The sequence below is a fragment of the Epinephelus fuscoguttatus genome, linkage group LG20 (assembly GCF_011397635.1).
Source record: "Epinephelus fuscoguttatus linkage group LG20, E.fuscoguttatus.final_Chr_v1".
In the NCBI taxonomy this organism is placed as follows: Eukaryota; Metazoa; Chordata; class Actinopteri; order Perciformes; family Serranidae; genus Epinephelus; species Epinephelus fuscoguttatus.
The window spans coordinates 37,915,362-37,942,444 of record NC_064771.1 but is presented as its reverse complement, the minus strand read 5'-3'; the positions used below and the strand labels follow the sequence as shown (position 1 = coordinate 37,942,444).

Sequence of the window (27,083 nt, the reverse complement as noted above, 5' to 3'; positions counted from 1 at the left end):
AAGTTTGAAATGAACGGATCCGTTTTCGTTTGTAAAGGGAGAATAAATGAGCCATGGTTTTGGAAGGAGGTGTTTTAGAATCAGACTTGGATGTTTTAAGCAAAAGACATGATCTATGATTCATGCTGCTGCTTTGCAACCTGCCTCCACCCCAGCTCCTCCTTTTCAGGCTGTGTCTGACTTATCAATGTCATTTCTGTTTGTCATTGATGCTGCTCTGTTCTGTTCCCAGGGGGTCTTTGCTGCTGCTCTCCCTGCCTTAGGCTTTTCATGTAGGTGCATGGAAGGGCAGAGAGGTTTGCTCTCTCTGCCTTCAGGCTTTCCACGTAGGCACATGGAAGGGCAGAGTTTGCTGTCTTCACCTTAGGCTTTCTGTGTCGGCCCGAGGAGAGGCAGAGAGGTCCCAGAACAGAGCCATACTATCAAATATACTGCAAATTGTAATCAAGTTGTCTTTGACTAAAGTGGTCCTGACTGAAGTATCTTTGGTGCAACTAATGACACCACAAACTGTTTGAAAACATTAGATATGGCTGTTTTCTTGCTACTCTCAATAAAAATGTACTTAGTAAGCTGTAATGTAAATTACAAGCTGACGCCACACATAAAGATCATAAGATCATAGTGTTATTTTGACTGAGTTTCTGCAGTTTGGTTGAATTTTGCATATTCTTGCCCTGTAGTTAGTTAGTAGTTTTACTACTGATGACTAAATTTACACTGAATGGGTCCAGTAGTAGATGGTTAAACCCACATTATATCCCCCTACATATCCACACAAAAAGACAGATCTCAGCTGGGACATCATCTCCTCATCCTCACATGACTCACTCGCTACCATCAGCCCACACTGACCGCCCGTACCTGACTGTGAAGGCCTTGCCGGCCTTGGAGGCACTGTGGGTAGGTGAGTTACTGGCACTTCTGCTCAGATCTTCCACTGACTTGTCCACAATTTTGCTTTTGTCTGTGGGCAGCGTGCCGTTGTCCAAAGTGTCCACATCGTGCCTGTGAATCACAGAATCAGAGTTTACTCTCATACAAATGTAGCCTGTGGTGGTTTGATACAGCTGTGACTGTGTGAGGGAGATAAGACGTGCATAGTTAAGACTTGACTGTTCCAGGAATGACAGATAATGGCGTTTCAAGCGGATACCTACGTGACAGCACTGTGTGCAAAGGACAGATAATCTACCAGAACATCTAAGCCTTGGTTTTCCTCGTTCAGGAACTCCTCAGCCCAGCTGCAAGGAGACAACAGGTTTCAACTCAGTGACACAAAGTTAACACGAACATTTTAAGATTTCAAAACTAAAAAATAAAGCACAAAAAGATGCACTTTAAACACAAAAATCACATGATGTCTTCTCCAACATCACCTGAGTTTGTTCTATTGAAAAGTTCCAGAGCAACGTTCAGGTAAGATGTTAAAGTCTTAATTTAATGAGTGATTAATTTAATTGCAGAGGCAAAACTAATGTCTTCAAGAAGCTTTTTAAAGGGTTTTATATCAACTGGACACTAATGTTTTGTACATCCATGTAGATAAACACATTTGTCCTCTAAAGGAGATTTATTTTAGTACAGACTACTAAAAAAGTTTTATTTTAGGCTTTTGTCGAACTTGGCTCAGTTTTACTTTGTGTGATATAATCAGTTTCTCTCCTCTAACAATGGCTTGATCTGGACAAAGCCTCTGAGAATTGGTGTGAGACTCACCCGATGTAATTGGTCCTCAGGGAAATCTCCAACTCTCTCAGGATCTGAGTGGATTCTTGGACACGTCTCTTAAACTGAGAGGAAACATGCAGTGAAGTTAGGAAGTCAGAAAACACTTAATTATTCAGAAAATGCAAAAGTCAGAGCAGCTTGGACTTAATGAGCAATCACACTTCAAAGTTTCCTGCCAGTGAAACAAACAATAAATACTGTGAAGTCCTCTATGGTCATTTAGTAATCCATCCCATTCATAAATACGGTCTCAACTCCTGATTCCATTCAGTCACAATTCATAAACAGATTAAATGAAAGGAGGAAAATTAAAAAGTCTGGGCGAACGCTCTGACCAGGATATAAATCTACACCCTGGTTTTATACTGTGTCGCCTGATTTTAACATTTTTACTGCGTCAGTTTTTCAACCAGACAGTTTTATACCTGCAGAGTGCTTTTTAACAATTACTAGAATGATTTGAACACTGCAGTGACACAAAAGGGAAACTGACTGTAGACTGAAACGAGGAGTGATCCAAGTTTGAGACGTACTACAGGTCAGATTCCTTAACGATGTGTGTGTTTTGTGATTTATGCTTTAACGCTGTGACCCAAATCTAGATAGAACAGTTTTTTAATCAGTTTTGGGCAGTGGAAATGTAAATCTTACGAACAACAACCACAACAAATAAAGAAAACAAATTCCTGGTGGATAAAATCAAAGTTAATTTAGACTTTTCAAAGGTCCAGTGGGAAGGATTCAGGGGCATCTATTAGCAGAAATGGTATATAATATTCATAACTTAGTTTTCATTAGTTTATAATCACCTGAAACTAAGAATCCTTTTGTTTCCGTCACCTTAAAATAAGTATTTGTATCTACATACAGAGCAGGGCCTTGTCCAGGGAGACCACCATGTTGTTTCTACAGTAGCCTTGAATGGACAAACCGAACACTGGCTCTTGACAGGGCCATCTACGTTTTCATGTTGGCCTCCTACACCAGGGATACACAACTTGCTTTGCCTGAGGGCCACTTTTGCAAAAGGACCAAAGGCCAGGGGCCAGTCGCAGCAGCCCCACAGGTCAGGTGTACGCAGGGGCCGTACTGGGATTTGAGGACATGCAGGGCTTAGCCTGTGCCTCTGTCCGACCCGATCTCACACCCATCGCATCAAATAGAGACGTTTGGTCAGTGGCTCATCTGGCGTCAGATACCGCTGCACAGAGGCACCCTTTAGTGGCGATATGAGACGCCCTGGGTCGCGGTATTTGGTGACGCTCCAGGAAACTATAGTGGTGCAAAGAGTGAGAAAGTCTGCATGGGCAGGCAGGTCGTTGAGGTGGAAAGATCAAACCAACTCTGAACTTTCACCCTGGAGCCTGCTGTTTGTGTCCAGCGTAGAACCAAAAGTCAACTGAGTTTTAATAACGATGCAATATAATGTAGTATACTATGCAAATTTACCTCATATTGAAAACAGAAGTTTCTTTTTTAAAGAAATTACGCATATAACGAGTGTAAACTGACACATCGTCCCTGAACGTCCAAAACTGACACGGGAGGGGTACCTAGCACACCATATTCTGAGGTGACGGGCCACTGACCATGCATCAGTAGTCTGACGAGTTGAAAGTGAGAATGTGTTGCTCTGCCTGTGGGTCTGGGGGACCCACTTTATTTCAGGCTTCTGATTGACCAATATCATCTTTGCGTGACTGGTAAACATGGCTATCTCGTCACCTGTTGGCTTGGCATGCTCTTCACAACCCTTCGACTTTTTTAAAACCCTGCTTGTATGGACATTTTTTTTTTTTTGACACTGAAGGAGGAAAAAAACCTGTTTTCAGAAATACCTGTGTGGACTAAACCTTAATCTCTTACGAACATTTGTGTCAACAGATCTGACAAACAATTTGGTGTAAAGCCAAAACGCCGGCAGTGAAGACTACTGTTTTCATTCCCTGCCACAAAAAGGTAAAGAATTTTATCAACTACATTTTTCATATTTTAAAAATGCTTTTGTGAGATTATTTTTCAAGCCAAACGGACTCTTGCTGAGTTGTACCTTCCGACTGACTCCTCCATGATCCAGATGACTCTTCAGTTTCTCCAGATAAGCAGATGGTGGATTCTTTACTTGAAACCGCTCCTGAAGATTCAGAGAAACACACACACACACACACACACACACACACACACAGCTCTAATTATATTTGATTGCAGCACTGCAGAGAGAGGAGGGGGGGCCCAGAGGGCAGAGCTCAGCCGGGTCTCTCAGGCAGTTTGATTACACAGCGTCTCTTATGCAAATGGAGTCGATCTGAACAAGAAATGGTTGTTACAGCTGTACAGCAGTTTTATTCACACAGAGTCCAGCTGTAACACACACACACACACACACACACACACAGACACACACACACACACACACACACACACACTCACTCACACACACGCACCTTTAATCTCTTCTGCCTGTTATTGAAATCTGTCAGTGAGTGTTTACAGGGATCAAAGTTTAGCTGACTGAGTGTATGATGGTTACAGGTGTCCTCTGTCACTCTCCATTCATGTAGCAGGTTGTTATAGATCTTCCTGTGGTTACTACGGTGATGTACAATATTTATGAGCATCCTCGTGTGTGTGTTTCTGATGTTTGGTATTCACATTGCATCAGTCACTGTATTGACTGCTCTACACTGCATCTGCGTAGCACTGAACATAAAACATGTGACATTAATTGGCTTATTTTTCTTTAAGGAAACCAGAGGGAGGTGCAGAATGACAGACTGGGCGGTAAATCCAGAGCGCAGACCCACCTGGTCACAGATCAGGTCCCACTTCTTCTCGTTGTCATACTGACTGAGGATCTTCACCTTGTCTGGAGGAAGATTCATCGTGTTCTGAAAACAGAGAGAGAAAGAAGAGAGTTTTGAGTAAAAAGGGCAAAATCTGTCTTATGGGAAATGTGTCCAGCTGAAAGGCAAACTGTCACAAAGATGTGTAAAAGTGATTTTCAAATGTACTGCAATATTTTCCGGTCCTGAAAAGAACAAAAATTGTCTTTGGAGTTACAACAGAAATGTTCTTTCAGCTTTCAAACCTCTGAGTGGACGTCTTATTGAGTGCGAGAACACTGGAAACTTTTCCTGGACAGACAACTTCCTGTTGGCAGTGGTGTTGAAAATTAAGGAGCACAGTTAGCAGCTAACCTGAATAATGCTGACATTTGTAGATGCTGTTAATCTTCAATATGCTACGATCAGCTAACTCGGTAACACTCTATCTACTGTAGCCTGTAAACTGCTGTTAGCAGTGTACTTTCCTTCAGTGGTGCAACACAAGACACAATGACATCACCTGGGAAGCTAATTATGTCTCAAGTTGCTGTCAGCTGTTTGTCGGTGTCACGGTGAGCCAATAACAGATCTACCACCACTCGACCACCACTTCAGGTGAACTACATGATTTGATCGGGTGAATGCACCGAACGTCTTTAGTTACATATGCTGTGTTTCCACTGTACGGTGCAGCTCAAGTTGACTTGATCTGTTTTGGTTTCCATCAGCACAAGTTGTGGATAGTACCTGGTAGCTGTTTTGGTACCACCTCAGTCGGTTGACAATACAACACTGCAGACCACTGACTGGTCAGAGAGAATCACCACTAACATGACACCAGACATCCTGCACAACACCACCATTTTTAAAGGGGAACTATTTTTTTTTTTTCACCCTGGGCCCTATGTTCAGATCTGCTTTTGTCTAAATGAGTGATAGGATGTTCAATATGTGACATGTCTCCAGTATGAAGCTAGGGCTGACCTGCCTGCAGCCCGTGAGCGCGCGCTATATTAAATAATAGGGCACTCAGACAGCGTCAAACAACGTCAAAATACGTCCACTAAAAGTGCATTTTTTTCATACAGATAGGCTCGGATTGTTAGTATAATTATCTGACAACATAACGGAAAGGAGAAATGAACGTGTGTGTACACGGACGTACACGGACGCAGAGCTCATTGAAACTGAAGAGCGGACGAGGAGAGAGAGGGAGCAGCAACAGGCAGAGGAACATGTCTGAATCCAGCTAAAGGTAAACACACACGTTCATTTCTCCTTTCCGTTATGTTGTCAGATAATTATACTAACAATCCGAGCCTATCTGTGTGAAAAAAATGCACTTTTAGTGGACGTATTTTGACGTTGTTTGACGCTGTCTGACTGCCCTATTATTTAATATAGCGCGCGCTCACGGGCTGCAGGCAGGTCAGCCCTAGCTTCATACTGGAGACATGTCACATATTGAACATCCTATCACTCATTTAGACAAAAGCAGATCTGAACATAGGGCCCAGGGTGAAAAAAAAAAAAATTAGTTCCATCAATAGCAACAGCAGCCTTTTTATTCACTCTATCCAGATTTAAAATGGCAGCTCACAAAACACTAGTTCTGGTCCAGTTGAGATGATCCTCTGTTTGGTTGCAGATGACAGGATTTGGCGAGTTTCGTGTTCAGCCCGTTCTCAAATACCCACACTGTGTCACGCCCTGCAGCATGTCACATCAACACCAAAGGCACCTTTAAGCATCTTTATGAGATGCACCAAGCTTTCAGCTAACTCCAGTGTAAACCCATCTGCAGCACTTGACACTGAGAGCAACTCACATAAAGGAAAGAGGAAGAGAGCTTGAGCAGGGCAGGACGGAGGGGAGGTGGACGGGTCAAACAGCACAAGACTTTCATCCAGGGGACCACAGTCTGTGTCCCGTGTGAAACCAGAGGTCAGTGTTTTTTTAACATACGGCCATGTAATTTCTGTACAGTCATCGCGCACTGACTTCACTCGTGACGTATTTTCATCACATTGACCCTCTTGACCCAAAACATGACCTTTGTTGCTTAAACCCAACTGTGACCGTTTCACAACATGAGCCACGTGTTACAACAGAGTGCTCCAGGGATGATGTTGTTTTGGAGGCCAACGTGGAAGTCAGCATTGAAAACTGCAATATTAAAAAAATAACTGAACTGTTTTAAAGTCGTTCAGTCCTTCATTACACTACCTTTGAAATAAGCACAAATTCAATCATAGATATTTATGAAGCAACATTTACATGTTTTTTACTTTTTTAAGTAATGGCTTCAAAAGCCTATTTACGACATACATCATAGTTTGCACTCTGTGAAAACATCAACAAATATCTCCTTCAAACAACTGAATTCATTCAATTTTTTCCCAAAAAACTACATTTTACAAGATTACACTAAACACATCATGAGAACGTTATAATTTACCTCAGTATAATACTCATTTTTACTGAACGGAGCTTGAACGCATCATAATGTAACTCAATGCCACCTCTGTAAGCTGTTAGTTGCTGCCATGGGCTGCTAACAGCTAACGTTAACCTGCTCTCTTCCTGCTGACGCCCTGCTTTTAGCCTGCGCAAAATTGATGTGACACAACAGAAAAACATTGGCCACTGCCACCACCTTATTTGCCAACAGTCCGATGACAGTCAACAAGGCGAATGATATTGGTGCATCCCTATTTAACACCAAAAAATATGGGGCCCTGTAACTTTACAAAGTAAATGCGTGTGTACTGCAGATGAAAAAATCAACTTGCATTTTTCTGTAAATATCTATAACAAAGTGTTCGTAGGCATACATACCAAAACAACAGTCAGCATGCATCTCAAAACCACTAACCTGCACTAATCTATATTCTCAGTATTACTTGTGGCAGGACTAGTTATGGTCATCTGAATGATCCACAGACACAGGTGAAGTGCTGTAGCTACAAACTCCAGGTAACCCTCAAACTCAGCAACTCCGTCCTACAAACAATGACGGTAAACAAACACAGTGGTCCCTGAACACACCACTACAGAGTGCTCTTCAATAACGCACAGCTCCAGTGTCAATAATTTCATTGTCACTCTGAGTCACTGTGTGAGTCAGAAGCCACTGGTCATACTCAGCACTGTGTTGATGTTGCAAGTCTGCAAGTCTGTTGCCACAACACAGTAACAGTTGTGTTGCTGATGATGCGCCGCGGTGTCACTCACCACCTCCTCATAAACTGTAAAAAGTAACACATCACTTGATCAAAATATCAACTACAGATTAAAGAGGTTGCTTTGTGTGTTTCATCTCTGGATGTGATGTCAGAATTTGTTTCGAAAAACCTGAGCTGATGCTGCTCTCTGATCAGAACGAACACTGTGGTGCGTCAGCTGATGTGGTCGAAGACAACTCTGTTTATGTGGGTTTCGTCCTTGGTGTTCTTCACAAAGTTTCTAAGAAGTCCTGATGAAAGATTCTCACTACACACACACTTCACACCCGTTATGGTGTCCCATATAACAAACAGATTCCAGCACACAGACGCATCAGCTGTACTAATTATAACCCACACACACACACACACACACACACATATGAAACTGGGCTAGTCGACAGGAGACACCCACTCAAGGACGACATGCAGTCAGCTATCTCCTCGCTTTGCTTAAACGCTACATTTCCTCCTCATCTCTTATCTGTTCCTCCTCTTTGCCGCCCTCACACCTCCAGCTCTCGTCTTTGCTGAGCGGCTCAAGAGGTTGGTGAGAGCGAGGAGTCATCGACACCGACTCAGCCTGCTGACGAGTGTCCAGCAGTGCTTATGTAGCTCTGATCTGATGCATGCTTTACCTCCGGCCCGGGAGATAAGCTTCTGCTGAAGCACAGAACCAAATCTGACTTTTGTTCTTTTATAATATCAGATCAAGTACAATTCTTGGAGATAAGTAATGAAACACACAGAAAGCTGCTGTGTAGACATCATGTGTGCCCGGCTGAAAAACAGGGACACAGCAAATTCTAAACAGCCCAGTGAATCAATGCTGTTGAGAGGCTGGATGTGAATCTGATAAATCAGGCCTGATGAATGGAGCCGCTGGGTCAATATGTGCTGGTTTATATTTGACCTGCTGGATCACAGAAACACAACCTTAGTTTACTCTGGTGCTCTGACAGAAAGGGTTTAACTACACTGAACAAATATTCAAAAGCAACATTTTTGTTTTTGCTCCCATTTTTCATGAGATGAAATAAAGATCTCAGATGTTTTGATGCACACAAAAGACTTTTCTCTCCAATACTGGACACAAATGTGTTGATATGAGAAAGGATCAGTGCTCAGTGATCAAGGCTTAACTATACAGACCAATGAGCAGTGATAACTAGCATGTCTTTGGGGTCATCAGGTGGGAACCTCCTTTCACCGGTGTTTCGTCTAGTTGGTCCCACAACACCTCCAGGAGGCTAGACAGTGATCTCTGGCGTCCCAGAGACACTCCCCTAATGCCAGGTCTCACTGCTCCCCGCACCAACCCAACAACCTCCTTTACCTTACTTACACATGGCTTTCTCAGCCCAAACAGCACTGCCACCTTCAACAAACCCAGGCTCCGTACATGCAAGCTCCAGGTAGAGACTGTGCTGATACTACCTTTCCTAGCACATTCACCATACTCTATTTCACACGCTACATAGCATAACTACAATATAAGCTAAAGTTAAAGGAGATAAATAAACTCACAGGATCAGCAAACACACTCACCTTGCAGCATGGCCTCAAACAAAAGGGATTCAAATAGGCCACTCCCAAATCAAGATGCTGATTCAATAGCGTCAGCACAACTAGAGATGATCACGATCAGTATGCTTACAAGCACAGTGAAGTGGAGCTACAGTCCCAGCTGGACGAGGACATCTAACTGGCCTACTGTCCTTGTCCCAGTATACACGCACGGGAGGGGAATCCATTTATTGAGCCAAGTATGTGCGACTCCTCTACGATAGGTGGAGATATGCCCCCTTTCAGCTTGTTAGTATTGGACCTTTTTCCTGTTGACCTATTACGTCACAGACCAAACAATGGACAAACAAGTTAGCTACGGTTAGCTAGCAGCTAACTGCTACCATGGTGGACAACTTTACAGCTCTGTACATTTGGTGCGTCCAAAAAGTCACGGCTCTGGATGTAGATTTCTCCATGTTGTTACCGGCTTCTTCTTCTCTTACACATTTAATGCTATTGGACTTCTGGGTCAAAGCCCGGGGCGGAAACTGTGGAGCATGCTCAGAGCGCCTCGGCCAGTTTGGGTCTGACTGGGACCACTTCGGTCAGACTAACATGTTCATGTCATGAGTGCTAAAATGTTAAGCCAGATCACACAACACGAGGTCAGAGATGTCACAGATCGTCCACCAGAGCTGCTGCCTGTGAACTTGATGTTCATTTTACTGCCATAAGCCGTCTCCAATGTCGTCTCTGTGAATCTGGCAGGACATCCATCCTCACCCATCTCTGAGGCTGAGCCCAGACACCCCACGGAGGAAACTCATCTCAGTGGCTTGTATCCACGGTCTCCTCCCAAGGCAAACAGGTCTCAGGTGAGGGGCCAGACTAAGAGCGACTCAAGAAGACCTTGATGACATGGCATATTCAGACATTGATTGCCTCGGTACGGGGACACCGGGGCCTGAATAAGTAACATGGAGCTGTCGCCCTGCGGGCCCACAACCCACAGGGACAGGAATCAGGGTCGGTGCATTGCATGCCAGGCAGCAGGCGGGGCGGGGCCCGGGTGTGTTGATCCCTGACGCCCAAGACTGGCTCTGGGGACAAGGAACATCACCTCTCTGGATACAAAAATTTAGTTATGCTTAATTAATTGAGCCATTGCTTAAAAAGGAAAAAAGTAGAACAACACACTGAGAGTAAGGAGCCATTATGGAAATTAACTTTGGCTTGGATGCACACACAATATTTGTGAGAAGAATCAATTATTGTTATTATTTGTTGACGATAAGAAAAATATAAAATATCACCAAACTTAACCAAAAACATCAGAGGACAATTTGCGACATGTAGAAAACAGAGTCAGCTGTTGTCATTCATGTCCAACTACAGCACATGTTGTTCAGCTGAGAACACTGCCTCATGTGTTCCATTGAATGTTGTTCATACGTGCACCTGGAGCGCACGTCAGCATCAAATGTCCACATCTAATCATTTAATCACATCAGTCTCTGGTGTGATGTGGAGAGGGATGAAGACACTGTGCTGCAGTGAGGTCACAGAATACAGCCTGTGAGGGAACAGTCATCAAGCTTTAATGAGTTTAATCTTCATCTCGAGCTCTCTGATGGCCGTGTGATCCGTTTATACACACTAAGACATAATAAGTGTGAAAGCATGTTGTCACACTCAAACTGGCACTCTCTCCATGACAACCTGCACAACAATGGCTTCAGTGTGTTCACACATCCCTCTGACTCCGCTTCATCTACGCTGATTTAAAGTGGCATTCAAAAGTGAAATCAGAGTCCTTCACACCTGCAGTGAAGACGTATGCTGAGTGACTGGGCAGCCACCTGAGGTCAGTTTCAACATCACAGCAGAAGTGTGATCCATCTCTGCTCCGTGTAAACCAACAGTTCTGAATTCAAGATAATGAGGCTCAAAGTAGCAGCAGGAAGAAGACGTGTTGAATTCAGCTGACAGAAGTGGGACTTTTTGGGGTCGCTGAATGATGTATTCCTGAATTCACAAACGTGCTGATGATCCCAAAGGGACGGATAAATGGAGTTATGTGCAGAGAAACAAGCTGTGTCTGCAGCAGAGGCTGAATAATTACTGTCAAGTCTCTGCCCCCTTTCTGCTGTCTTATACAGTACTGTGTGTACTGTGTCTGCTCTGCATGTAATCTCACTGGAAATAGTTCAGAATAGATGTTCTGATTTCCATCTCTAAATGCACTGTAATATACAAATTAAATGCCAGGATATTTAGGAATGAGCAACACAAGCTTAAAGGGAAACTTCATTTTATCTCCAAGTGCCTAATTGGAAACAATTTTTGAAACTGGTCCAGTATTGACGGAGAGCGCTGCAGCCGGCAGCCGTAAAACAGGCTGCAATGTAACCACTCTGGACATGTTGACACCGTCAATATATGTCCACTAACAGTGTTTGTTTTTGTCACTGAGAGGCTCAGACTGTTATTATCAGTGTCTGACAACGTTATGGAAAGGATCCCTACTAGTGATGTCATGAGAACTGATACTCGCGATACCTTTTGATACCATGATGAAAAATATCCAGTGATACTCTTTTTTTTTTTTAAAAAAACGGAAGAACCGATACCAGCGTAAGAATCGGTGCTATGACTCTTCCGGAACTGATGGGGGCAGTACACGCCATATAGCGCTACAGTCCATGCCTACATTCAGAGCAAGGGGGTGACGAGGAAGAGGAGAGAGCGGCTGCCTTCAGCTGGATACTATTGGCTGCTAAAGCCCACATTCAGAACCAGTCACGGCCGCACTTCAGGCCAGAAAATAGATCTGCTAGCAATATATTCAGTTTTAAACACCACTTTGTCTGTTTATTAATTGTTTTTAACTCGTTCCAAATTGCTTCTGAACCGTCCGTGCTCCGTGCAGAGCTTTGTCTGGACTCCGGACATCTCCCTCTCTCCCCCAGCCCCTCCCCTGGGAGAGAGTACGGTGGTCTCCTATGAGCCCAGCCTTCGAGACGCGCAACACGCCATTAAATGTCATTCAGTTCATCAAAAAATAGCCCAATTAAAATCAGTAGCATAATAAGCAGATATGTTCCATGTTATTTTGTTTAATTAATTTCAGCAACACAGAGAACAGCTTGAACCAGCTGCGTGTGAGCTAACCATCAGGGAGTTCACTCTCAGCAGTACGTGACCGCGCATGCGCGTCTACTTCAGAAACACAGCTGTTGGGGTGCGTTTGATTTATTGTACTGGGGCGTTTGATTTTTCCACAACTGGACCACGGACATCAAAAAACACCGTTTGCACCGGGACAGGATAAACAATAAATGAAACCAACGAAACTCCACACGTTCTTGTGGTCGGCTCAAACGCTGTCAGCGTGATTTAAATAGTAAATATTTAAATAGTTTATTGAGTTTATTGCGGATGTTGATCAATGTTTTTTACAACAAAAAATAGGTAAAGAGAAAAAGAAAAAATATAAGTGGGATCTTAGGATTTTTTATTTTTTTGTACTGTGGTATCAACTTTGGTGTCGAGCATCGTGTAATTTTACTGGTATCGGCACTGACTACTGAATTTTTGGTATCGTGACATCCCTACTTTGCACATATATATGGTATGAAAATAATTTTTAATTACAGCTTTTTGACTTTCACAGTTTATTGAGATCTAATGAATCAAATTATGAAAATGCAATGTGTCATTCTTGGGTCATTAATTTATTACAGTGATTCATTTTGTAATGATTGTGTGTGGTGAAAAGTCTTTTTGGGCCAGCAGGCATCACATGTTCTGCACCAACACTGCCACACAACCAAGCTCTGCTCCTGCAGGCCGGTTTCCCATCATGCCAAAGGTGACAGATGGGGCTGAGGTTGCAAATTTGCATTTCCTACAATAGCAAAGGCGTGACCCGCTCTACTCTGCCTTACTCTGCCTCTGATTGGCTTACCCTGACATTCTTACCCTCGCCCTAACTGATGCCACTCCTTTTGCCTAAACAACGTAAGCAACGAGGCATCGAGGGAGAGCAAGGCCCATCATGCCTTCACTATCCTTGCATGTTTGTGTTGAAGTTTGCACTTTGTGCAGGCTTCTCAACTCCACACAAACCTAGAAAATAAATCTGTATGGAGCTGGGGATAGGACCGTCCACATACTTTTGGCCATGCAGCACACAGTATTACAAGAGCTGCTGATGTGTATGGAAACAAAGCTCAATGTGTAATGCTGTTCGATCCTGTCTAAAGAAATCAAATGTGTATTAAAGTCAGGTGTAAAGGTGTCATTTAGAGACAGCATTTATAATAATTTGTTTCAGTTTAACAGACAAACTCTTAAATATCTCTTCACCTGCTAAAAGTGCAGAGCTAATCTCAAGTGAGTAAATGTTTTCTCCTCGTCTCTGCCTTTGTCTCAGCCTGTAAATACAGTACACAAATCCACAGATGTACATTTACAATTCCACCCACTGCCGCATTCCCTGTTGGGAAATATGCAAAGTGTTATGTAAAACACTGAGGGAAAAGTGCTCCACGTGAATTTGGATGTGACTGAGGCGTCTGTACACTGGCGTGATCAGAGTCACAGACTGTTACTGTGCAGATTTGGGTCTCTTTCACATTGATTCTGTTCGTCTGAAAACACTGCAGTGGAATCAGACACATCCATCACAACATGAACACAGCATCAATAAACGCTGCTCACTGAGACACACACTGGCTTTTAACACACACACAAATACATGAAAGTGTGTACATGCACACACATATTATCCTCCACCCTCCAAATCCACACCTCTGAGCGAAGTCTGACACTTTGTCCCTCTGTCATCTCTCTGAGCCTCTGCAGAATGAGACCACTGACAGTTTGCAGCATCCTTCACTTTTACCTCCTCACACACAGCCGGCCACTTTAATATGCAGACGGTATCTTCTCCATTTAGCACAAGAGATTTGCAATGCAGACTCAGCAGAAGTTGAGGGGAGATGGGGGGGGTGGTAGAGATGATCTATATTTGGTGGGATACAATGGTGATGTAGCAAAAAGCACGCTGGGAGTGTGTTGAGCTCAGGGTGGGGAGGAGAAGTGATTTCAGATGCAGCAGGAACAAGTTAAACTGCTGCAGAGTCATGCCGGGTTTTTCTGCACATGAAAGACGGAACACTGATACAAACACACACCTGCGGATACACACACGCTCGAGCAGAAAAACCTGCAGCAGTTGGCACGAGACGCAAGCTGTGGTCACATTAATTCACTGCAGTGGTCATCCCACGACCCCAACACAGCCTACACACACACACACACACACACACACACAGACACAAGAATCAGTCCACTGCAACACAGACTGAATTCACCCTGTGTACAATACGGATATGAACTGTAAGTAAAAATATCACATGCAAACACTCCATGCAAAACGAGACTAGAACAGAAGCCTTATCTGTATTAGATGAGATATTGTTCGCTGATGTCAGATATCATCATATCAACATGTGTGAACAGACTGTGTTTCAAACTAGCATCAGACATATAGTACAAAAACTACATACAGGGTTCCGACACATTTTCATGGGCAAAAAATTTTAAACTTTTCCGTGAATTTCGAGGACTCATAATTGTATTTTTTTCTTGTTTCACTTGCCCAACATTTTTCAAATATATCAAACTATTCAAACATATTATCAGCTAGCGGACATACGTGAAGGGAGAGAAACAAATGTGATGGTAAACGACAGATGCGTATGAGAGCTAGGGTTGTCATGAGAACCAATACTTCGGTACCAAGTCGATGCCAACACGCAAAAAAAATACGTCAGTACCTGTTTTTTTTTTCTGTACCGTAAGTACCGGATACCACTTTGCCCTCAGCGGGCCGTGTCGATTCCTGACGGAATTGACGGGGGCAGTATACACGCATCAGTCATTGCCGAGGATGAGCGCCAAAGAAGAACGCCTGTTCTCCATCGTCTTTGCTAGAAACAATGGCTTTTACCAGTGCTGCCGGAGCCACAACACCTTGGCTCTTCGAAAAGTCAGGTAGTAGGAGTCGTGTGTGGAGAGAGTCTCATTTACACCACAAGCGATGCATTCGCGAAGCGCTCGCCAACGGTCACTGTTTACTTGCGTTTTTCATTTCGGTGAGCATGTGAGTAGTGCATTCACACTGCATCTGTTCTACGTGCTGCTCGAGTCGCGCTGCCTTTGCAAGCAAGCTGGAAAATAGAAGAGATGCAGATTTTTTGCGCAAGTTGCGAGCGAATGGGAGGGGCTGTTGATGACGCCACACTTGCGAGCCACTGGCGGTGGATAAACAGGAAACAGCTGATAGCAGGAATTAGCGAGCAGCTAGTAGCAAGAGGGAAACACAAACCTGACAGACACTGTAAAGATGAGCAACTGGGGAGACAAGGAATTGCGCGCCCTCCTCGTCCTCGCAAACGAAGAGGCCATTAACCGTCAGATGACGGGGACGGTGAAGGACGGGCTGACTTATGAGAGAATCACCGAAGGACTGACCAGCCGCGGCTTCCCTCCCACGTCACTGTTTACGTCACACGCTGAGCTACACGTTTTGTTACTTGCTCACGCCCCCCATTGCCCCGAAAAAGGCACATTCTGTATCAACAAAAGTAGGTAGGCGGCATTTTGCTGCACTCCCCGATTTTGTTTTTATACTGCCAATGCTGAAAAAAGACTGATTGGGCTTTCCTGCAAATTTGCACAACTCCTGTTTAAAAAGGGCTGTAGAGACTCAGACCTGACCACCAAACACCATCAGTGCTGGACCTCACTGAGGCTCTTGTGCCTGAATGGGAGCAAATCTCTGCAGCAGGTTCGTAATGTCATGAAAAGGCAGAGACAAGGAGAGTGGAAGCTGTTGGAGCAGCAGATTAATGCTCATAGTTTTGGACTGAGATGTTGCCTTGCCACGAGTAGGTGTCCACATACTTGTGGCCTTGTACTGCAGTGTATTTCTGCTCCAGATGGCACAGGCTGTGTGGAAGTATAACATTGTTCAAAATTTAATTGAACGGTTGAATGAAATGTCTGAAAAATTTAAATAATCAGAAAATTTCAGACTCTCTCAGAGAACGGTCCGGAGATTTCCTATTGAAAAAAACCCTGAGCCGTTGAGCAGAGATAATTAGAGTTTCTGCACTAACGGGGAGTGTTTTATGCTCACACTCATTGATTGAACCTCCTCAGTGGGAGAGAATAGGGTTTATCAGGGCTTTAATTGATTTCCATTCACCTTCAGGAGGGTTAGAGGGAGCGCGCTCGCTGATGATGAACCTCGGGCCTGTTTGTTTATGTTTCTTGCTCAAATCAAATCACAGATCAGCTCAGCGTGATGTCACATATCAACAGGCTCCTCAGACAGGAATGACAAAAGGAATGCAGCTCATCATGTCGTTTGGCCACATGTTAGACATAGCTGTGCTGTCAGAGTGAAATCTGTCTCTCCCTTGTTTTCTGTCTGTCACAGCTCAGTTTGACACTGGGCATGTTGTTGTGAACAGAAGACGCTCAGTGAGAAAAGTAATGAAGAGAAAATCAGGTTATGGTGGAGGAATGCTGGTCGCTGAGGGATGTGACTGAATGAAGTTATTTCCATATTCAGTTACTCACATTAGATTATTAGGGCCTGAGCACCATGCAGTGTGAGGTCCCTACTGAAACTGGAGGAATTGTTATTATTCTCCAAAATGAACTGCATATTTGATGGACTCAACATTCAATCTGATATGGGTGTCATGATTGGGTGTGAAAAAAATAGCTCAGTAGCTCCACCTACAAAATTTCTATGAAGCTATGAAGCTGGTTTCACCTACATGTGTGAAACTTGGATGCCACAAGTAACACCACAAGACGTACAACAAAAGTCTCTCTCTGCCTTTTTTAATCAAATGTGTAATCTCTGTACCCTGGAAATCCAGAGTTCTCGCGAGAGCACAATTTGAATTTGCTCAGTGAGTCGCTCTGGCAATCAGTAATGATGCTCATTACCCATGCCGTTGGAGAAGAGCTGCACCAATCACATCAGTGTATCTGATATAGGCGGGCCAGAGGCGAGCTAAACAGATGACGACAGCGCTGCGACAACGAAGTCCAGAATCAGTCAGTAAACATTACAAGATGGCTACGGATGAACACCAGTTGTTTGAAACAGCTTTGGCCGCTACAATGAACGAGTTAGACTTGACTTTTTCTCTAAAAGAGGAACAGAAGACGGCGCTCGAGTCTTTCCTTTGCAAGAAGGACGTTTTTGCTGTTTTGCCAACCGGATACGGCAAGAGTCTAATCTACCAGTTAGCTCCGCTGGTAGCTAAGCTCTGGATATGTCACCCCGTGTATTGTTCTGATTGGTCGTAGTGTTATCCAATTGCGTGCAGTGATATTTACAAATGCATGCTTGGTGCAGCCCCTCGAGTTGGGCCATTTGCATTACTCATGGCCAGACGCTAAATCTTTCTAGATTTGGGTCTGGATTTCCAGGCTAGAATTTCTGTGCATTTCCGGTCGTTTCCAGGGGTCGTACTTTTACAAACTCCTCCTAGAGATTTGAGCCGACTGATTTCAAATTTTGTCTGTACCATCTAAAGACCTTTGACATTTAAAGTTCTTCAGAGCTTGAGTTTTCATCGTACTGTGTCACCGTGGCGAGGTGTCGAATTGCCATGTTTCACCACCAAACAGGAAGTGGTTTGTAACTCCAGTACACATGGTCCAATCCTCCCCAGATTTTACATGTTTTATAAGCCTCCAGGCCTGAAGGTATCAACATGCAAATTAGGTGTCATGGTGATTGCACCATCTACTGGCAACAGGAAGTATGGAAGTTCTAGACCTAATCACAACAGTTCCACAACATAAATCACGTGTTTTAATGTCTTTCATCTGTGTGTCGTTTAGAGACACTAAAGGGTGACCTTTCTGTTGCTGTCAGAGCCCAAGAGGCGTGGCCGTATTCTGCAAAAATAATGGACATAGCTATCATGACGTCACCCATTGGTTTGTGGACTCCTGATGTGAAGCCTTGAGTTTGACATTTCAGTTGCTGCTATCTTGTTTTTTGGGAGCCAGAACTGATAATATTTGGGTAAGAGGCTGGCGCTGTGGAGGAGCGAGGAGTGGATCTGACTATCTACAGACAGCTTATCACTAACAGCATCTCACCCTTGATTATGCGCGACTTTAAACTTGAATAAAATGTAAACGGGTGAGTTATATAAGAACTCAGCCTCGGTACAGTTGTCATGAATGGGGAAATTAGCTTTAGAGACCAAAACCATTTTGTGTATCAGACTGTGAACATGTTTATATCTGCTGTAAAGTTGGACATTTGAACATGAGGGTCTGTGGGGATTAACTGGCTTCTGGAGTCAGCCTCAGGTGGACATTAGAGGAACTGCAGCTCGTTTGTGCTCTGGCACTTCCATGTTGGCTTAACTTAACTTGTTTCGAAGACACTGAGCTCTCCTGCCCGTCCACACACCCAATGTGTTTTGGTGAGTAACACAGAATGTAACTTTTGTTTTAAAGAAAGTCCACAGGGCGCCTTTTAGTATGATAAACTCCCAACAAAATGAAAAACAAAAACAAAAAACAAAGGATGCAGTACTTGTGCGGGTGTAGATGGTATCGTGAACCTGTCAGGTGTATCAAAACAGAAGTAGTCACAAAGGTGGTACACTGAGAAAGAAAACGGACAAACGCAAACTGGAAAGCGAAGCTGAAAGAATGTCACTGTCTAAAATATCATTGTATGCTGTAACATTTAGATTTCTCTTGACTGGGACTAAACCAAGTAAACCCAAAATGTGTCATCAGGTGTGTCCACATACTTTAGGCTTTACGGTGAATAACATTTTGTAACATCTAACCTTCTCTAAAAGGTGATCTAATGAAGTGAAGTGATTCTTTATAACCAAGCTAGATTTAAAGCTGTGACAATGAAAAGTAAACTTTAGCTGCACCTTTTATTAAACTGTAAACAGATCCGACCCCCCTCATCATCATCATTCTTCCTCCAGCAGACCATGCAGTGAGCCTAATGCTGCAGTAAGCTCCAGCATAAAGGACCTCTTATGTATCTTTCCACAGTGGCATTGTGTACCTGGCACTGTGATAAGCTTGTCCTGAGGACGTGCACATTTCCAACATATTCCAAATTCTTTGTTTCTTACTGCTGTTTGCCTTGTGCTCTTTTCTCTTTACGTGAAAGTTGACATGCGCCCTAACCTGCTGCACAAAGTCACAACTCACCAGCACTGCGCCGAAGCGTTGCTCTAGTTCTTCCTCAGGTGGCATCGGGAGTTTCAGCCCTGCTGTTCTTTTCTGGGAGCCCGAGGAGCCTGGAGGGGCCAACACCGTCTTGCCCTCCTTCCCCTGGGGTACCTCCATGCTTCCTGCTGCATTCCCCATGATTGTATATCCGTCAGATCCAAAACATACACATACAAAAAAAACTGCTCCTGAAAAACTGCCTCAGCTAGAAAACAGTGGTTAATAATTAAAAAACATATTAGTTATTCAAAGTTAAGTTGGAGGCTCTGTGAGGCACTGGCCTGTGACCTTTTATTATTTCCATGACCCCAGTCTGTTGATTCATGCTGAAGCAGCTCTCAATACCCGTCCATATCCTCAAACAAGGAGAAAGCAGCGGGATGAAATCCACCCCTTCCTCTGAATGAGATCCTGATGCATTATGAAACCCTAGAAAGAGGGAAGGGGATATCCTGAGAGTGACGGACAGAGTGACAGCTGAACGAGTGAAAGAGAAAAGGGGAGGAGATAGAGTTCAGAGCCTGGAGCAATGCGCACAGGACGAGGCTGCGATAAGAAGAAAAATTAACATTAACCAGGAGAGGTATCACTTCTGTGTTTCCCTCTGCACAGGTGGGGAGAAAACTCTGGAGGCAAAACTACTCCAGAAGCTGCAGTGCTCTCGGGTGATGAGACTTAGTTGTGCTCGCAGGTAGTCTGTGGAAGCTCTCCATCTGCTGTTGGATGCTGTGAGTCTCTGGGCCTTTGATCTCCATATCCAGAGGAAAGAGAGGAAAAGAGGGGAAGGCAGAGATCCAGCAGGCAGCCACTCTTTCTATCCGAAACAGGGACAGAGAGAGACAGACGGCAGCAGTGGCATTAGTCCGAACAGCAGAGAGTACAGAGAGAGAGCCGAGCTCTCTGGGTCCTAAAGCCTCCATGTTCCCTTCAGAAACCTACAGACATCTACAGAGTCACACTCCTGACACAAACTGAGCCTGAGGCTTATTCAGGATTTCTAGAGATCAAGTCTCCTGATTTCTTAATATTTTACTTATTGCCAACAAATCATAAGCACTCCAACTCTTTAAGACACATCAGTGAGCTATGCTGTTGCACTGGGTTGGACACACACACACACACACACACACACACACACACACACACACACACACACACACACACACACACAGTACTTTATTTTGAAATACTGAAATAAGCTTAAAACACTCATTCCAACAACAGATTTGTATAATCTGGTGTTGGAAACAGTCTCCAACAAAAACACTGTTTCCTCCTGTTTGAGTAACGTTTGCCAAAAACTGCAGTGACCCGGCATCTTATTTATAAACACTGAGTACGCACAAAACGAGGCCTAAAAGAGGCGTACGCCACTTCCCACGCAAAAGTTGTGATCTATAAATCAGACTTGATGGGAGAAACTTTAACCCGTGCTTATGAGCATTTTGGAGAGGAGAAATTGGCGACGCAGACGGTGAGCTGGAGCCTGATTGTAGAAACTGTCAAATATTTTTTGGTGTTTTAAACCATACGTATGTTTTTAATCCTAAGCATTGTTTTATTAATGAGACCCCAGCTGTTACATTAAATTACTGAGTCCTTTCACTCAAAAATATGGGTAAGACAAGCAAAATTTTTAAAACATTAAAATGTTTAGTAATCTGCCTCACAGGAGGAAAAGCACAGGTGTAAATAAGAAAACTAAAGATGGCCACATTTCATTTAGCTGCTTCAGTTTCATGGTCCTGTTCATGTTGGCTCACTGACGAAGGTTACATGCACACCAATATTCCCCTATTAATCTGAATATGACAATATTTTGAATTTGATGTGGGTCATGTAAACAGCATATTTTAAATATATCGAATGAGGCCTTTTTCCAAATTTAGCATATTCTGATTAAGGCATGTGGGATATGCCGATATCATTCGGGTATAAGTACAGTTCTTGGACTTATATACAGCCGATTCTGAACATGTGTCTCAGCTGAGGTTTTACTGCAGTTTGCAGTTTGTCTGTTTTCAATCGGCACTGTGCGTTGTCATGGATACGTTGTAAACAAACCCACTTGTCTACAGTTTGCAATGCTGGTGTAGAAACTGATGCAGTAAAGCCCACATTTCTGGTCTGAAGAAGAAACACACCTACTTTAATCATTACGCAGGACTTGGATATCAACAGGTTTTTGGATGTGTGCAAATATCAAAACTCCAACCTTTTCAAGAAGGTGACTGAAGCAAGGAAAGAGATACGCTGCGCTCACATGGTCCAACAAGGAAGGAAGGAAACTGTGAACAATCTTATTTTGACACTAAGAAGAAGAAGCTGTTCTACCTTTCCATTTTAAAGTCATAAATGACATGTTGCGTAACATTACAGGAGTCTGCACGTCTGCCTGTAAACTGGAATATTAATGGAATATTCATTTTCATTTGCCACATAAACTGCTTAGTAGGAATATTGTCTTTTTCAGAAAAAGGGCCAAATCCAGCTTTACAGCCTCGTTGTGGTGGTAACATGAAGTCGAAAGGGTCCAATCCGGCCCACTAGATGACTAAACTCAGAGGTGCCAGGTTTCAGGAGCAAGATAAAGAAAGTGTCGTCTTCCTTCAGAAGCGTTTCCACCCCGACCAGAATACAGTTCTCTGATAAAACAATTAATACTAGAGAAATAAATCACCTGTTTATATATATATATAGATCCCAGGGGACATTTTTTGTATTTGGGAGCTGTTTAAATGTGTAATTAGTGGTAGAGTTACTGTTGTTGTTCACAAACTAAAGAAATGAGAGATCATTTTAGTTTTTACTGAATATTTGAAGCAAACTGTGAAACTATCACTGGTTTTGTGGTAATTCTACGTTCTTAAATTAAATAATTATTATTATTTTTTTTTTTTTTACTAATTTGTCAAAGCGTCAAAAATACCGTGAAATATGGTGACGTTATTTCAGGGCCATATTGCCCACCCCTATTAGTAACACCTGTGGTTTCCCTTCAATAAAAAGTCAAAATGTCTGCTGTGATAAAGGCCTATTGTATTCATGTACTGACTAGGGCTGCAACTAACGATTATTTTCAATGTCAACTAATCTGTCGATTATTTGTTCTTTTAGTCGACTAATCATTTTATCGAAAAATGTGTTAAAATGTCGGTCTGTCTCGCCCAAACCCCAAAATGATGTCATCTAATGTCTTGTTTCGTGCTCACACCAAATGGTTTTAGTTCACCATCGTGGCAGAGTGTGTAAAGCTGCCAATATTTGAACGTAAGAAGCTGCAATAAGAGTATTTTGGGTACTTTTATAGTACTTTTCTATGAAAAATGACTCAAACCGATTCGTCGACTACTAAAATAGTCACTGATTATGTTAATAGTCGATTAGTCATCGATTAGTCGACTAATCATCGACTAATCGATGCAGCCCTAGTACTGACACAACTGCAATTTAAAAATAATTTTATAATTACTGATAATTATGTTATTTCATATGTTTGCTTTGTGATATTATAGTCCATTAACCTACCAGGTCACTGGTTGTCAAAATTTTTTCAATCACGTACCGCCTTTGAAATATTCTTTCAGCCTAACACATCCTAGAAAATAAATATATAAATAAAATTGTTAAGGAAACACACAGTGAACAAACTTCAATTGCTTTGAAGGTTTATGGCAGGTGACAACTGCACTGAAAATATTCAATATAAAATGTGGTTTATCAAACTTTTTAATTTAACTCAAGTACTGAAAATAAGAAGCGTAACAATAATTATTTCAGTTTCAATACGGTCCTCGCTCAGGTCTGTGCCCAGGCTCTTATGATCACGATAAATTCAGTTTGTTTTTCAAAACATTAAGAGCAGCACAAGATTTAATTGTAATCATTTCAAACTGTAAATAAAAGTGTGTTTCTTTCCAACAAGCAGGTAACAAACAGCCAAACGCTGGCCGCTCACAGACCCAGATCTCTGTGTGATCAAAGCCTCATTCATACTAACATGTTGCGCCATAAGGAACTCATAACACCCTGTGTCCAAACAAACCCCGACTGTAACGTGGCTGCTAAAGAGGATCACACACCTAATCACAATCATAAGTTGTGCGGCAGCGATGACATAAGCACCACAGGACTCTGTTTGTACGCATGTTGTTGGCTACAGAATGACTGGAGTGTTACTGGAAGGTGGACGCAGCCGTTAATAAATAATGAGTGTCACACTGATACCTGTGCGTCTGGCCACACCTGGTCAGCAGCACACAGGACATAATGAAGCGTGACACATTCAGTGGAGGAACTCTGTTCACTGGGTTTACTGTAAGTTTTAGATAAATGTGATGAGGCTTCTAAGAGATACTGGGACAAACTGAACTGGGACATGTTTGTCCAACTTAAAACTGGTTTCAAGTCATACGCCACGTTTCCATCAGCTTGTTTAAATGCGCATCTAGAAGTATCACATCGGAAAATTATGATGGAAACGCCAAAATTTGAATTAAAATCCCCTGATTCGCACAAACTAAAATACGCTCGCTTTAGCCGGGTTTTGGTTGATTCGAAAAAATGTTGATTCGCAAAACGGGGGATGGAAACAGTTATGTTCGAATTAAGTCTGACGTAGCGCACCTCTCTCCATGGTGATATCCACACTCTGGGTCGGGAAGGTGGTAATGCATTTACAAGCTGGTTGCCAACCGCCAGAAAACGTAGAAGAAGAAGAATGCGAGACTTGTTTTGTTTCCGGTTCTGCGGAAAAAATGGAGAATGTTAAATAAGTGGTTCTGGGATCTCGTGCTGAACTTTTACAGGGTAATGATTAATGTGTTGTGTCCAATGTGAGACACACTGCTGTGTGTGTTTGTATCTAATTCAATCATGACTGGGGTTAGCAGGTAGATGTGGTGCGCATGTTAGTGGTCTTTTTTTTGTTTGTTTGTTTAGTTTGCATTTCTGCTCTGAAAGAAAAAATAAACACTTTTTTTTAAAAAAAACAAAACATGGCTTTTAGAGAAAAAAACCTAAAAGGCCAGAAGAAATTTGAGTCAATTAATGGTTAGTCAGTAAATAGAAAACTAATCTGCAACTTTTTAATTTTCAAAAAATGAGATTATCATCATGTTTCAGTTTCTTCCCTGAGGGTTTGTGGATTTTCTTTGTATTATGTGATATCACATTTTATATTACAGCACTTTGGATTGGTTGTTGAACATTTATTCATTCATTCATTTTCCGTAACCGCTTATCCTGTTTGGGGTCGCGGGGCGGTGGAGCCTCTCACCCAGCTGACACTGGGCTGGGTGGGAGCACCTGGAGGAAACCCACGCTGACACAGGGAGAACATGTCAGAGCACCTGGAGGAAACCCACGCTGACACAGGGAGAACATGTGGGAGCACCTGGAGGAAACCCACGCTGACACAGGGAGAACACGTCAGAGCACCTGGAGGATACCCACGCTGACACAGGGAGAACATGTCAGAGCACCTGGAGGAAACCCACACTGACACAGGGAGAACATGTCAGAGCACCTGGAGGAAACCCACGCTGACACAGGGAGAACATGTCAGAGCACCTGGAGGAAACCCACGCTGACACAGGGAGAACATGTCAGAGCACCTGGAGGAAACCCACGCTGACACGGGGAGAACATGTCAGAGCACCTGGAGGAAACCCACGCTGACACAGGGAGAACATGTCAGAGCACCTGGAGGAAACCCACGCTGACACAGGGAGAACATGTCGGAGCACCTGGAGGAAACCCACGCTGACACAGGGAGAACATGTCGGAGCGCCTGGAGGAAACCCACGCTGACACAGGGAGAACATGTCAGAGCACCTGGAGGAAACTGACGCTGACACGGGGAGAACATGTGGGAGCACCTGGAGGAAACCCACACTGACACAGGGAGAACATGTCAGAGCACCTGGAGGAAACCCACGCTGACACAGGGAGAACGTGTCGGAGCACCTGGAGGAAACCCACGCTGACACAGGGAGAACATGTCAGAGCACCTGGAGGAAACCCACGCTGACACAGGGAGAACATGTCAGAGCACCTGGAGGAAACCCACGCTGACACAGGGAGAACATGTGGGAGCACCTGGAGGCCCTGCAGCGATCATTTCAGCATCTGGTCTATTTTCTGCGCGAGCCGCGAGCAAATGTGTCAAGCTGGGCAGTTACCTATGATGGAAAAACAACAGCTGGGAGCAGAATCGCTTGTCGACCGGTGCCGAGAAATGTACGTCTGATGTGAACGGAGGTTTCAGTGCGCTGCGCTTCGCAGGCAGTGTGGCCCTGGCGTTAGACATTTTAAATTAAGAGAATAATCTGCAGATTAATCAATAATGAAAACAATCACTAGTCGCAGCCCTCATCTAGAAGGGATACTTAGCCTGGTTGTCAATTCATGCTTTCTAGTGCATTCATTTTTCACTTGAATAAACAATATAGCCTAAATAAATAAATAATAATGACACTGATGTGTGTGTTCGTACAGTAAAATATAATACATTCTTCCCTCTCAGTTTTGAATGTTGGGTTGAAAAGTATCTGGTAATAAAGACTACATTAGAGGTGTAAAACTTTGCCATGAAACCACTCTGTGTGACTGTGGTGTTTTAAGGACAGACAGAAACACAGTGCCGCTGCATCACACTGACATCTAGTGGTCAGAACATCACATTACAGCAGTAGAGCTCATTTCACACCCAAATCCCTCTTGGCTTCTGTTTTTATTTAGAAACTAGAATTATCACTCTGTGGTTGTATGCCTCTGCACACCAGTCAAGGTTCTCTTATAATTTACACCATGTCTGTGAAAACATGGAGGCTTCACAGTGATTGTCCCCCGACAGCACACAAAATCTATACAATCAACAGCAACCCCTTCTGTTCCTGAGATAAGACGTTGAATAATGACCAGGAAAGTGTTATATGCAGAACATGATGCTGTCACAGTGAAGTTGACCTTTGACCTTTTAGATACAAAATGTCATCACTTGATCATTTTATCCTGTTAAACACTTGTTTGTAGTTCAGTCATAATTAGCATATGAATTCTTGAGTTATGGTCAAAAACATATTTTGTGAGGTCACACCCTTGAGCTTCAACTTTCGACCACAAAATTCAAATCAGTTTATTCTTCAGTCGAAGTGGGCATTTGTGTCAAATTAAAAGAAATACCCAAAAGTGTTCTTGACATATCGCGTTCACAAGAATGAGACAGATGCAAGGTCACACTGACACTGGCTGTGGTTACATGATGCTTCTCATTCAGAATGAAATAAATCTGAATGAAATCATTCTGAATTAAAGTCTTTCCAGGTAGTTTACATGAGAAATATTCATTCCCAATGAGGGTTTACACGGGAGATCAGTTTAATCGCCTTTTAATCGCCTGTATTTGGGTCCGCACAAGGTTTGGGGCAGGGAAGGTTTCTGATTGGATAGGGGGCGGGGCAGATGTTACGTTTTTACGAGT

General features: G+C 43.2%; 1 protein-coding gene across 2 annotated transcripts in view; it reads right to left on the bottom strand.

Annotated features, from left to right (window-relative positions):
• fmnl1b (formin-like 1b) overlaps positions 1-27,083 on the bottom strand; it is a 90,476-nt gene that overhangs the window by 32,070 nt on the left and 31,323 nt on the right. For both annotated transcript variants that reach the window (XM_049563251.1, XM_049563252.1), the window contains exons 2-7: positions 19,580-20,414; positions 4,536-4,619; positions 3,782-3,865; positions 1,720-1,793; positions 1,161-1,244; positions 865-1,008 (exon numbers count right to left, since the gene is read on the bottom strand). In XM_049563251.1, the coding sequence (XP_049419208.1) occupies positions 865-1,008; positions 1,161-1,244; positions 1,720-1,793; positions 3,782-3,865; positions 4,536-4,619; positions 19,580-19,738 (629 nt within the window). In that variant the 5' untranslated portion in view covers positions 19,739-20,414. The remainder of the gene's footprint in view (positions 1-864; positions 1,009-1,160; positions 1,245-1,719; positions 1,794-3,781; positions 3,866-4,535; positions 4,620-19,579; positions 20,415-27,083) is intronic.